The sequence below is a fragment of the Asterias rubens genome, chromosome 10 (assembly GCF_902459465.1).
Source record: "Asterias rubens chromosome 10, eAstRub1.3, whole genome shotgun sequence".
NCBI lineage: Eukaryota > Metazoa > Echinodermata > Asteroidea > Forcipulatida > Asteriidae > Asterias > Asterias rubens.
The window spans coordinates 14,222,964-14,237,382 of NC_047071.1; the positions used below are offsets into that span (position 1 = coordinate 14,222,964).

The window sequence follows — 14,419 nt, forward strand, 5'->3', positions numbered from 1 at the left end:
TGCACTGGGTTCTTTTACATGCGTTACACAACACATGGGACCAACGGCTTTACGTCCCATTCAGGACGAAAATATAATTGTTTGATCCTCTAGTATTCTACAAACTTTTCACTTGGTTTGAAATTTCTTTAGTGCCTTTTTTACCATTAAAAAAACAACTGCCTACCAACGCAAACAAATTTGTGGCCTTTCGTTTCGACCCCGGCAAAGTTTTTCCCAAAGGCTCAATGATAACACACATAAAATGGTATATGTGTAACAGAAGCGGTAAAGTGGAAATTCACATTTATGAAAGATTCTCTTAATTGTTTAGAAGAAAATTCATTTGTCTACTTACACCATCCAATCACGAAGAATAGAATGTAGTATCTGTCGGTGTGTTCGTCATTTATCACAAAGACTTTCCAGAGGTTGAATGCCTGAAGAAATGAAAAGAAAGTCAGAGTCCAGTTGAGTCAATACCAAGCTACAACAAATCTTGATACTAAAATCAGTTATTCACAAGCGTTGGTGGCCTTGAGGGGTCAAGGGAGATGTGTCAAGAGTCACTAGATCCAGTAAGCCACCAAATAAAGCAAGGTGTCATTTTGCCTCCTGGGGAATTGGGGGTGCACCTCTTCCACAGCCATCTAGATCTTCAGGTTGGTGAAGGGGTATCTTTCCTCGCCTTCCACCTCTAGGACCCCAGTTAATATCACGCCTGGGAGGCACTATGTAGATAAGGTTTCCTGTCCCAACCTGATTATGTCTGTTTTGCCCTGGCAAATAGTTAAACAGGGTTTTCCTCCACCATCAAAAATGGAAACTTCCTTCCCTGTCTGCTCTCCATTTTGGTTCTTGTCTAGAACAGTACCTAAGTTTCACTTTTCAGAGAGTTCTTTGCTTCACAACCAGAATAAATGAAAATGAGATGAAACCCACCACATTAGACATCACTTTAATTCTTACCTGTATGAGCATCCAGGAGAATTGAGCCAGGAAGAAGTAATGGATGAGAATGCCAAGAACTGCACAAGATACTGCCGAGACCTGACTGCTGATATAGGCCGAGACAACAAATACAATCTAAAGGAGAAATGGATGTCACATAGGAAATCAATACTAAATACTCAATACTCAAAACTCAAAACTCAACAACCATTACTCGATACTTGAACTGCACAATATACTGCCGAGACCTGACTGGTGATACAGGCTGATACCACAAAGACAATCTACAAAGAAATTGATATCCAATTGGAAATCGGTCACTCAATACTTATTACTCAATACTCATTACTTAGTACTCATCACTCATTATTCTTTAATCAACAACCAATACTTGGTACTTGAACTTTGCTGATACCTGGCTGCTAAAATATATGTAGGCCGCTACCACAATAACAATCTTCAATAGAAATGGATGTCCGGTTTTAAACCATTTCTCAATTCTAAAGCGCCTAAGAGAATTTTATAAAAAATACTTGGCGTTATAATGATGCATTTTCATTACTATATTAAATAAGGACAAGGTTATTTTGATGACACCAATATAAAATCAAAGCCTGAATCAAAAACTATACGCTTATTTTAAGAAAGTTACCTGCAACGCCATGCATGCAAAACACATGTGCATCAGAAGCTTAGCTGAGAACATGGAGTACACGGCACAAAAGTTGTGAATTAAGATGGCGAAAAGCAAACCACCCTGTAGAAGGTAAGAATACCAAAAATAATCAGTCATTGGTTGGGATATGAAGCCGTAGATCCTGCATACTAGGACAGGTAGCACATAGATGGCTCAGTGCTATAAGGTCATCAATTGCAGTCTCATTATCATAACAATCAAAAGGTCCTAGGCACTGGACAACTTTGGCAATTGTCAAAGACCAGTATTCTCACTTGGTGTATGTCAACATATGCATAGCATAACAAGTCTGTGAAAATTTGGGCTCAATTGGTCATCAAAATTGCCAAGAGATTAATGAAAGAAAAAAACAATAGTAATTACCAGTAGTGTCCAGTGCTTTCAAGTTAAAATAGAAATAGAAAAATAGAAAAATATCCAGTCCTTTGAATACCAAGGGAATGATGAGCCATATTTGATCGAGAGAGACTTGACTTTGTTTTTACTTACAATGCAGATGAAGCAAGAAGCGTAGATGTAAGGATTGTAGCCGACTAGATTGTCGGTCTCAGCCTGAGCGGCGTAGTCCGATAAATGAGTACAAGAACACTCCACAAAGTCGCCCTGGTCGGACTGTAAATGAGAAACAATGGATTCAGATCAACTTAATAATAAGACAAGTGTTTATAAGGGTCCAGTTTTTCATGAAGCTGTTCAGCAAGAAATTATGACTCTGAATGGAACCAGTTACGAATTGTGTACATTATATTGTATTTTCGGCTGGAAACCTGCTTCTGCTAAGCAAGAGTTTTTGGTGCGAAGCAATTGTTGGTACTTAGTGAAATTAGGCCCAGGCAGACAACTATTCATTTTCAGGTATGATATGAAACAATTTAGTACCTCAAGTGCCATTTCTCAAAAAGAAAATGTTGACCTCGTGAGATGTTTTAAGTAATGTAAGGATAGTTCAGTAAGTTATCATCTTGCTGTGGTAATTTTAGAATTTATATAGTACACATCAGTGAAATCTGAATGACCTGCCGTCGATTTCACAAAACTCTTCCTAACTTAGGATTAATCTTATGACTTAGGACGAGTCCCAACCCTGCACTGTAGCATGCAGACCTTTGTGAAATCAGCGGCTGAAGCAATAGACAAATGTTGCTTGGCAGGATTAGATTACCAGCCAAAAAAACATGCATGTATATAATCTCTGTTACTGGCTTTCTACTATGGATTTTTTTTCTTCTTCACAGAACTTGAGAAAGTACTAAGTATACAGTGCTTAATACACATCAATGTCAGGGTAAAAACAAATCGTTTTATATATACCCAATGCAAAATTAACATATATTGACACTATTTGTTTAATTCCACAACTGCTGGTGCACTCTTACCGAGACCTGGCAGTTTTCTGGAGACCATCTATCATTGAAGATGATACAGCTTGCACCTCTAGGTGTCACCCTGGCCCCATCAGTGTAGATCCGATATTTGACTGGTGTCGTGAGACGAGTGAAATTCTGCTCGGCTCCCTTGATGGCGACAGACAAAACCTACATCAAGAAATTGTTAAAATTTGGTTACTAACAGCATTTCTTGTGATGGTTAAAGGGAATTTATACCTTTGGCTGAGCTGCTAAACGGTCGATTTTGTGCTTAACGAGCGCACCTTCCTTCTTCTTTTTTTGCTTATGCAAACGATCTAAAATCTTGTACGCGCTGTTTTTTTTACGTGCTTAAGCTCGTGAAATAGGTGTACATTCCTCCATGGTTTAAGCAATTATTTTTGCTACGTTAAGCAAAAAAAATTGCTTACCGTTGAGCAGCTCTATGAAATTTGGCCCTGGTAAAAGTTGTGACAAGGCCCTAGGGACAACCAGACAAAGGTGAATTTCTTTACCTGATTGTTGAGTGTGCTGACGTCATCCTGTCCGTAGAACCATTGCTGGCTACCGTACTCAATAAAATGAATATCCTCACATGACGTTACGCTGGTATCCAGCAGGTTGTTAGGCATTGTGAAGCTATTCTGCCCTCTGTGGATGGGAACCATGGAAAGCAAAAGAAAGTGAATAGTGAATCATAACAGGTACCCTGAGCTATGGTTTCTACATAAACAAGTTGGAAGGGAACCAGTTAAAAGTAAAGCCCCACAATAACATGTCTTTCAATTTGATTTTATTTCATTTGATTAATTCTTGTTGTGAAGCCAAGGACTCTCAGAAAAGCGAAACTTAAAGGAACACGTTGCCTTGGATCGGTCGAGTTGGTCGAAAAGCGTATTTAACCGTTTGTTATAGAATGCATATGATTAGAAAGATATTTTAAAAGTAGAATACAATGATCCACACAAGTATCACTCGAAATTTCCTTTTACCTCGTCGATAAACACGGTTGGCCATTTATGGGAGTCAAATTTTGACTCCCATAAATGGCCGACCGTGTTAGTTCGTAAAGTAAAAGAAAAACCACGCAATTTCGAGGCAAACGTGTGTGGATCATTGTATTCTACTTTTTAAACATCTTTCTACCCATATGTATTTTATAGCAAACGGTAGCAAACGCTTTTCAAAGACCAACTCAACCGATCCAAGGCAACGTGTTCCTTTAATCACTATACTAGCCAAGAACCCAAATGGAGAGAAGACAAGGAAGGAAGTTGCAGTTTTACATTTGGGCGGGAAACCCCAGGGAATTATTTCAGGAAAACCCCGTCAGTCAGGTACTGAAACCAAATCCACACAGTGCCCCGGCGGGATTTGAACCGGTGTTCCAGAGGTGGATGTCAAGGCAGTTACCATTATACAAACTATACCACTACCCTAGTTTCTAAGATTCAAACTTCAAACTGTTACTTTTTCATACAACCACTAAAAAACATGTATTTTCTTCATAATGTTTTTAAATGTAATTTTGTGATTGTTAAATCTAGAGAGCTCAAGGTACACTACAATTTCCGATGTTTTAGGTTTTTAACTTTTTTACGTTGGCTCAATAAATAATTCTAATTCTAAATTCTAATTCTAAGTGAAATGTTTCTCAAATGCTTTAGACTATCAAACGCTGCTGTAGGCTTCTGACCTAACGTTTATATTGCCATTAACTTTAAGCGTGATTACCAACAAATACCTGTAGGCCTACTTTAAATCCATTGGACACTTTCGGAACAGAAAAAAAAAAGTTCACAGATTTACAAATAACTTACAGGGTTTACAGAAAGTAATGGTGAAAGACTACTCTTGAAATATTAATCCATGAAATGCTTTACTTTTTGAGAACACATTAAAACAATATCGATTCTCGATATAGAGAATTACGGATTTATTTTAAACACATGTCATGATACAGCGAACTGTGTGGAAACAGGCGTTTCCCGTTATTTTCTCCCGACTCCAATGACCGATTGAGCCTAAATTTTCACAGGTTTGTTATTTTATATATAAGTTGTGATACATGAAGTGTGGGCCTTTGGACAATACTGTTTACCGAAAGTGTCTAATGGTTTTACAACAACATTGATCTATAACTTACTTTCCCTGGAAGCTGTGTTGATTGATCCTACCCCGGGACCATCGTCCTGTCTCTACCTTTGCCAGATCACACGTCATGATCTGTGGCTCTGGGGTCTCACAGGGTAGAGCAGTCACAAGGATGAAGGCAAAGGAACTGAACGACTCCGCAAGACTGTAGGCACCCCTGAAAAGAAAAAAAGGTGTGTTACGGTCAAGTTACCAACGATTGAAAATACCTGAATTTTTTTCTCAAAGAGTATATTGTGTCAGCTTTGTGAACAAAGTTCTTTTGGTATATCCACTAATGTTGAATGCTGCTCATTTAATCTTGTACGAACCTTATAAAAATAACCTTATGTTGCCAATAGACATTTTAGCATGGAACCATTCTCATGTGACAAATGAAGTAATGAAAAAATGAAGGCATGCTTTTTGGGTGTTTTTTCTTTTCCTGAAGTGAAGAAATATGGGATTGAAAGCATATCTAAAAAAAAAATTTGCTTAAAAGAGACACATATTCTAAATTCCACATTAACATTTTCACGTTGATGTCATAACAAGTTTTATATAACACCCAAGCAGATCCTTGCCATTTGATTGGAGGATTGTCCGTCACGTGTTCTATTGCACGCTACGTCACTCAGCGTGCATTTTTGTTCCATCTGAAAAGTACTATTGCTCGCTGAGCAAAAAAAATCACTGCGTGCCTGTGTCTTTGGTAACGCAGCAGGCACATACTAGCATTCGGCAACTGCGTAACTCAAAATAGCTGTACAGAACGCACATTGTCAAACAGGCCGACCCAAAAGAAACGGGTGTAATTTCACAATTAGAAATTGTAGGCCTACGCTTTGTTTGTTTTGAAAGTTGTATCCTCCAATCAAAATGACAAAGATCTACTTGGATGTTATGTAAAACAAATAATGAATGTTTTTCATTCGTGCAATAGTGCAAGTATGTTCATTCGTTGAAAGATGAAATGTTCCATTCATTCCATCTTTCAACTCATGAACATACTTGCACCATTGCACTCAAAAACATTCATTATATGTATGATATTTTTTAGTTTAGTGAGTAGAGTGAGGGGGTTGGGGAGGGGGGTGGGGTGTTCTTTATACCTTGTATCTTGTCTAAGTGGGTTCATCAATGTACAGTAGATCTCCATCAAAGGGGTGAGGAGGTTGCCGGGCAACCTGCGTCTTCCTCCCTCGGCAACAATCATATTGATGGTATCTATGACGACAGTCAGTTGCTCGTCCGTCAGTTGACCTTTGACATGCTCGGCCATATCCAACAGGATGTTGTAGATGTTGTCGTCGCTCAAACCCACGACGGCGCTATAGTGATTATCCCATATATCGGCCGTCTTCTCGTCTTCGACCAGAGTGATCATAGCGACGCCGAACTGCGGCTCTATCGACGCGCCGTTCGTCGCTTGCATCAGTCGGATCTCGAGAACCTTGGGATAGTCTAGCGACGATGGAGGCGTCTTGGGGAGTAACACTACATCGAGAGGGATGCGTCTGGCACCGGATACGAATTCAACGATCCCGGAGTCACCGATGTAGTCGTCGTCGGCGATGGCCGGGTAGGCGGTCAGACCGGCGAGTTTGACTGGTCCATCAAGTTGGAACGTCCCCCATGAGACTGAGCTGTCTTTGGTACTGCCTCCGATTCTCTCCACGCGTAGACTGACGCGCTTGGTGTTGGAATGGACGGATTGGAACCTAAAAACAGAATGAATCATGGCATATTTAACTAGCAGCTACAGGATAATCTCAATATTTCAACTATTACCTTTTTATGACCAAATAGACATCGTAGATACTGGTTAATAACCATTTTACATTTTTAGATGGATCATACCTCAAAGCACAAGTGATCTTGATAACGTCAGTGTTGCTTAAACCTTAAGAGACCATTCATTTCTGCATAACCATCAAACAACGCCCAGAGATTGCTTATTTGTTAATTTCTTTAATCAAGTTTTGTAAGTAAAGATTTCAACAGTTTTGAGTTTAGACACTGGGATACTTTGTTGACTTACTGCACTGGAAAAAGTCATATCCGGACTAGACCTTTACATGTCCCTTATGAGAATGGAAGTAGATCGAACGTTGACATTAGTTTCCGGTCGCTATGGAAATTTTGGTATAAGCCACTTGTAGCCGCTATGGTTTCTTAATGGTTGAGATGGGGTGTCATTAAACATGTATCCGTAGTGAATTGTAGCAGATCAAACCTTCACTAACCGAGTATCTGTAGTGTATTGTAGCATATTAAACCTTTACTCACCGTGTATCTGTAGTGAATTGTAGCAGGCCGTATGGATAGTCACTATCTGCTATGGTCACATTAGCGAATCGATCCATTGGATTTAGAGTAGCTCCCTGACCCACACCAATAAGCTCAACCAAGAACCATGTGGCAAACTCAGGATCCTGCATTGGAGTTTAAAATCAAAGATTAAAGTGATTATTAAAACCAATAACCAAGGGGGGGATTTCTGGGACGACATCTTGGAATATGATGACAGACCAGGTAAATCCATTGTTCTTGGAAAAGTGTGCATACTCAGAACTACAGAAACAAAGCAAATTTACCTTGTAAACCTGCTGCTGCCTAGCATTTCAAAAGATATAGGCTTTTTTGGCTCTAGCAAACGCTCTGGCACTTGATTTGATCTGGGCTCTATTTCACAAACTGGTTAAGCAAAAAATTTTGCTGACAAAATTCTTTGCTAAGCAAAAAATGACCAGGGTGTCAGTCGCAGCAACGGTAGCTGTATGGTATTCTGGCCAGTAAGTTTGTGTCTGTTAAGCAAGAATTTTATGTGCTTGGCAAGTTTTTGCGCTTACACAGGCTGTATGAAACTGGGTCCAAGTGGATGGAGCCCAAGACAGAATTTAAATTTGTAAAAGAGTCTTATTTCCATACCTCGTCTTGTCTCAGCGTGATGTCAAAGGTACACATTTGTTGACCTTCAGGGCACGTCACTATCCCCTCGACCTCTTCTAGCTGAGAGGACAGCTCAGCATCTCCAGCTATATCACCATTGGGACTATTGGTCGCTCGCCACTCAATCTGCAATCAGAGAAATTAATGCGAGACTTGAGGCATTGCATGGTGAGGTATCAATAATGGTATAATTTTGTTAAACTCTGTTTCGAGGGAGTGTTGGCTTATGTTCAGATCCAACACTACCTCAGAAGAGATATTAGAAGTACATGGTTGTACCCACAAGTTTACTATTATTTATAATTTATTCTTATTATTCCCGCCACGCAAAATATTTAAATATAAAAAAGGCTTCAGGCCTGAAGTCTTTTGCAGGCATCTGACAGCACACACCTATATTGCAAGTACTCGAGCAGTTCAACCACTTGAATACTAAGCAACACTTATATCCCACTCACCATGACTTCACCAAAGAAAGCCTGCCCTCTGTTGACTGTAAGAGTCACCGTTGGTCGTACATCTTCATCGACAGACACCATCATGGATTGGTCATCAAAGCCAATCACACCATTAAAGTTATCACTGCCAAGAATTGTTAGATGAGTGAAGCCCTACAAACAGAAAATACATGTAGACAAATTGTTTAAGATTTGTTTTAAATCCAAGAAAATAATTTCCTTGAGCTGAAAGGAAAACTTGAAATAAAGTACTAAAGAAGAATTGTTGAATGAGTGAAGCCCTACAAACAGAAAACAAAATTAGAAAAAAATCATTAGGACCTTTTTTAAGTATATATTTTCCAGTAGCAAAAAGAAAAACTTGACGTAAATTGCTGAGAAGGATTTGTGAAAAATAACAAATTTTGTTGCTCATTTCTCTGTGTAAACTTTAAAATAGCCCCCGTGTTTGAAAGACAATTGAAAGCAACGTTCATAGATTATTTTTCATTTATATATGTTTGTTATGAGAGATCGCCTAATATCACAAGGCCACGGACGGCCACATCAAGTTAAGGGCTACTCTTATCACCTCTCACCAGGGGCACGTTGCCACTTTCTCCTGGGGCTGAAACAGGGTTACCTCCTTCACAGTCCGTAAGGATGTAGGAATAGGTATCATCCACTAGGAGCCTGGCTGGTAGAGCAAAGTGCCCTACCTCCCCACCTTTTTACTAAGCAATTATGGTTAAGTGCCTTACACAAGGGATTTAATCTCATGACTGGGCATTGAACACACACTTTGCTACTGACAACACCACAGATTAGATCCGGTGAACTAGACCACTCCACCACTACACAATTTTGATCACAACATGATCTTCCTAAGGACTTTTTATTTTTCAGATCGTCCTATGGTTCAGAAGTACCCTCTATGAAAGTAAATTAAACTTAGAGATATTTGTTAGCGTCAACCTTACCTTGAGGTTGCCATCAGGCTGGCCTGTAGCTACTCTCGCTCCCCCTGTTGGCTCAGACAGGTAGACAAAGAAGATTTCTGCTGGCTCGGCGACGCCGTCGTCACAAACTTCAACCTGGAAACTCTTCTCTGTCTCTCCATCCTATCAAAGAAAAATATCACCAGAAATCTTCAATCATCAAGGAAAAAACGCTTAGGGCCTTAGAGCAAATTTTACAGGTCTTGGAAGCAACAAACTGCAGTGCATGCTACAGGACCACTTTGATAGCACAGGAGTCATTTTTCAAACAATATTTTCTGATTCCCAACTACAATTTGAGAACATTCAAATGTGAATGGATTCTTTTCTTTGAGATTGCCTTAGACTGGTTGCCTGTAAATTTGTTCCAGTGACATGACCCTTTAAGTCATATAATGGGCAACAAGCTTGGACTTGTTCACCTATATTTGACCAAGGAAATCAATGCCTTGGTATCTACTCCTTATGTATGACATTACAGCCCCCTTCAGTGTTTCAAACACTGAGGAGTTTCTTGGACTTAACAGTGTTCTCCCTTCCATTTCATCTTCTTGAAGTCTCAAAAAAGAAATACACTAAATATAGATGTTGGCTATATGTAACGATTATGTAGAGGTCAAAGGTGAAGGGTCGATCAACTCACCCTGAATGTGATGTCCATATTGACCTCTCTGTAGTCCAGACCAGCCGTAGCATGAGGTCTATCCTGTGTATTGGCCAGTGCGTTCTCTATGGTGTTTGATACATCACTAGGACGTAGAGTTACACTACCTTGCCAAGATTCTCCACCTCCTATGGTTCGAACCCTCACACTGACATCACCGTGGGTGCCTCCTGTACAGAAACAACATAGTGAGAGTTTAACGTTTCTTTCCAAAGGAGGTTCAAAATAAGTATTTCTGTTCTGCATACAGGAAAGCTTCTTAGAGAAGGAGGCTAGAATAAAAACATCCTTTTTATTTGACAACTAACACCTGTTATCTCTAAGTAATTCCTTTTCAAAGAATGGTAGACTTAAAAACCAGTAGGGCTGACCAGCTTGATCTGACCAACTGTAACCATGGCACTTTCTTGTGAAGACAGTGGATTTTCCTCAAAATACTTGTGTAAAATTTGTTTTATGTTAAAAGGCGAATGATTGAACGTGATAATCCAACCATGCCGGTAATTATTTAAACAAAAGTTTGGTACCAATTTGTGAAAATAATCTCAAATCAACTTAGAAAAAGATGCCTTCCTGTAGGTCAAACACAGTCTTAAATACTCAAGTCTTTACCTGTCCTTCTGATGTTGAGAGTAATGAATTTACATGTAGCCTCACTCTCTACAGTCTCTACCACATCAGGAACCAGACTAAGCACACCATTGGGGTCATTACTGCCCTCTATTGTCACTTCAGAGACAGGGTACTTGGAGCTCAGTCTAGGGCTTGTACCTTGGTTACGATAAAAACAAAAACACCAACAGAATTTAATGACAAACTCACAATACTACTCCGCACATTTAAATAATGTTCACAAAAAATATCTTTGAAGGTAATTTCTACCTAAGTTTGAACATAAAAGGCTTACTCTGTTAAGCGCAGTGATACGGTTATTGTTAAATGCGCTGTATAAGAATTTGATATTATTATTATTATTATTATTATTATTATTATTATTATTATTATTATTATTATTATTATTATTATTATTATTATTATTATTATTATTATTGTTACTCTCTATTCATGTATTTCCACTCGACATCTTTCCACTCATATTTCTTTTGTTGTCATTTTTTCCTTTGAGAATGACTCAGCTAGGGTTGAAAAATCAGCCCATTAACTATTTTTTTACATTTATAACATAGGTTCTTTTGGTTGGTAAGAAATAGGCCAACAGCTAATTACATTTTCCCATTTATTTAAAGCTAACAGTCAAGTCTTTTTTTGCAGTCTTCATTCCTACGTTAAACTGACTCACCCTGTGTCCCATCTATCGGTAACCTAGCAACACTTGTGATGTTGACAAAGAACATCTTGGCAAGCTCAGGCTGCTGCTCCTCGAGAATCGTAACCAAGATGGCCGCCGTCCTCTCTCCCTGGGCCATGGTGAGGGCGCCGCTCGTGATGTCAACGTAATCGTCGCCGGCCGTTGCAGTGTATGAGGTAGTCTGATACGTCACACGGACACTGCCAAGTGTTCCTAGCTGTCTCTCTATGGTCAAGGATAGCTGTGATGGGAAATTTCGATAAGTATTGATCAATGTTTATCAATATTTGTGTATACAATATATAGCAATGTTTGAGTGGCATCACTAAATGATTAGCCTCAGTATTCATACATTAGGCCCACAGCATCCACAGTAAGGCCAAATGAAATAAAAATACCAGTTGATCGACCCCGCCTCATCCTTTTTTGGGGCCGCATCCTTATTTTTACTATTCGTTATTTTTCGATTTTTGTGAAAAAAAAACCTTTTTTTATTTATTTTTTATTTTTTAACTCCATCTTTTTAAAAGGACTGGCCTAGGAGCTTTTCCAGAACCTAGTAACGTGATGCTCTCGAACACGTGAAACCGTCTGTTTCATAAAATAATAATAGTGAATGCCTACCAGCAAATCTTTTTACAAATCCGACCCTATAATACTTATACAGTAATAGTGTTAACACAGGTCCTCATATACAAACAAAATAATAAATAGTAAATAAAAAGGCCCTCATCCTCCTCTTTTTTGGAAAATCTGGACGACCAACTAGTATTTTTTTTTTGTGGGGGGCTTATTGTCCAAATTAATCCTTCACAGATTTGCTTTCATGGAAAGCAGCCAGCCAGAGTTGCCTGCAGGTGGCACATGCCTTTGATATCACCACTGGGCTTGAACCATTGTCAGCCTCTGGTGGATTAATCCCAGCTTAATGTTGTCTCTATTGTTTGGTTCCAGAAGAGGAGCCAGAGCCATGGACTCCACAACAATTGTTCAAAAAGGAACAGCTTTAAGCTGGTTCAGTATGTCATTCACTGGAACTGGACAAGAATGAATGCCACCTAATCCTACCTCTGTAGTCACAGGACACTAGAAGGTAGGATTAATGGCTGCGGCTATCTATGGCTTAATCACTGTAGCTAACCCTATCGCTGTAGCCAGTATTATGGTGACTCGAAGGTGGGGTTGGCTACGGCTGTCTATGGCTTAACCACTGCATCCAAACCTATCTCTGTAGCCAGTATTATGGTGACTAGAAGATAGGATTGGCTGTGGCTATCTATGGCTTAACCACTGTATTTAACCCTTACTCCCTTACTCTGTAGCCAGTATTATGGTGACTAGAAGGTAGGATTGGCTGTGGCTATCTATGGCTTAACCACTGTATCCAAACCTATCTCTGTAGCCAGTATTATGGTGACTAGAAGGTGGGATTGGATGTGGCTATCTATGGCTTTTTATCTAACCCTAACTCTAATGCCAGTATTAAGATGACTAGAAGGTAGGATTGGCTGTGGCTATCTATGGCTTAATCACTGTATCTAACCCTATCTCTGTAGCCAGTATTATGGTGACTAGAAGGTAGGATTGGCTGTGGCTATCTATGGCTTAATCACTGTATCTAACCCTATCTCTGTAGCCAGTATTATGGTGACTAGAAGGTAGGATTGGCTGTGGCTATCTATGGCTTTTTATCTAACCCTAACTCTAATACCAGTATTAAGATGACTAGAAGGTGGGATTGGCTGTGGCTGTCCATGGCTTAACCACTGTATCTAACCCTGTCTCTGTAGCCAGTATTATGGTTAGTAGAAGGTGTGACTGGCTGTGGCTATCTATGGCTTAATGCAAGTGCCGATTTTGTGCGATAGCTCTGTAAGCCAATAATGCCTAGTAACAAGGCGTTCACATGCACACAAGCAACTATTCCCCGCTAACCCAATCAAATGATTGAAGAAGTTACATTAGCAATAAATTAATTAGTTTTTCAACCAATAACAAAAATTTAAAAAATGACTGTGATATAAGATAAGTTTCAACCCCAGTTTTTACCTCTCCTTGTCCTTCCATGACGGAGACTCGTCTTGACATCTGAGAAAAACCGACCACACCATAAGGTTCGATCGGCGCGATCTTAAATCCATTACGTAACTGAGCCCCGCCCTCTGATGATGTCAGAGCACTTGTTAAATGGACGGCAAAGAGTTCATCGGGGCTGCCGCTGGGATCAAGCTGAAGGACAAAATAATGATATAAATGCATTGTTTAGATTTTAAATTAATAACAATCAACTCATTAAGGCAATGGACATCTTTGGTAATTGTCAAAGACCAGTATTCTCACTTGGTGTATCCCAACATATGCATACAATGATAAATCTGTGAAAATTCGGACTCAATTCATCATCAAAATTGCAAAAGAATAAAGAAAGAAAAAAACACCTTTTTTTGCACAAAGTTTGTTTGCTTTAAGATGCCTAAAAAGGGCTTCAGGCCTGAAGTCTTTTAACATTTGCATAAGAAACAACCTCTTTTTCAAAAAACTATGTTTTATACTATCAACAGCTCTCCATTGCTCGTTACCAAGTAAGTTTTTATGCTAACAATTATTTTGAGTAACTACCAATAGTGTCCAGTGCCTTTAAAGATAAAGAGAGCATAAATAGAAACGTTGATGACTAAATTGAGAAGTAAAACTTACAATAAATGGAAGAGTGACGGTAGACACACCCTCCCTCATCCTGATCTGACCAGAATCTTGTGAGATGACACCTTGTAGGTAGCCTTGAGGAAGGCTTCCTTGAGGGTAACCTGCTTTCCAGATGACATCGACGGACCCGTAGGAACCATGCCGCTCAATGGTGACCACAGTACGGTAGGAGACTGATTAAAAAATGATAGAGATTACTCACTAAAATGAATTAACAACAATCCTT

General features: G+C 39.4%; 1 protein-coding gene across 1 annotated transcript in view; it reads right to left on the minus strand.

The window, feature by feature from the left end:
* The window catches only part of LOC117295336 (adhesion G-protein coupled receptor V1-like), an 88,065-nt gene that overhangs the window by 6,261 nt on the left and 67,385 nt on the right, over positions 1–14,419 (minus strand). Inside the window, 17 exon segments of the mRNA XM_033777923.1 lie at positions 338–419; positions 949–1,065; positions 1,583–1,687; positions 2,117–2,239; positions 3,004–3,162; positions 3,510–3,645; positions 5,141–5,305; positions 6,240–6,848; positions 7,417–7,562; positions 8,059–8,205; positions 8,538–8,690; positions 9,497–9,637; positions 10,158–10,348; positions 10,791–10,949; positions 11,479–11,728; positions 13,537–13,716; positions 14,185–14,366. Coding sequence (XP_033633814.1) covers positions 338–419; positions 949–1,065; positions 1,583–1,687; positions 2,117–2,239; positions 3,004–3,162; positions 3,510–3,645; positions 5,141–5,305; positions 6,240–6,848; positions 7,417–7,562; positions 8,059–8,205; positions 8,538–8,690; positions 9,497–9,637; positions 10,158–10,348; positions 10,791–10,949; positions 11,479–11,728; positions 13,537–13,716; positions 14,185–14,366 — 3,045 coding nt within the window.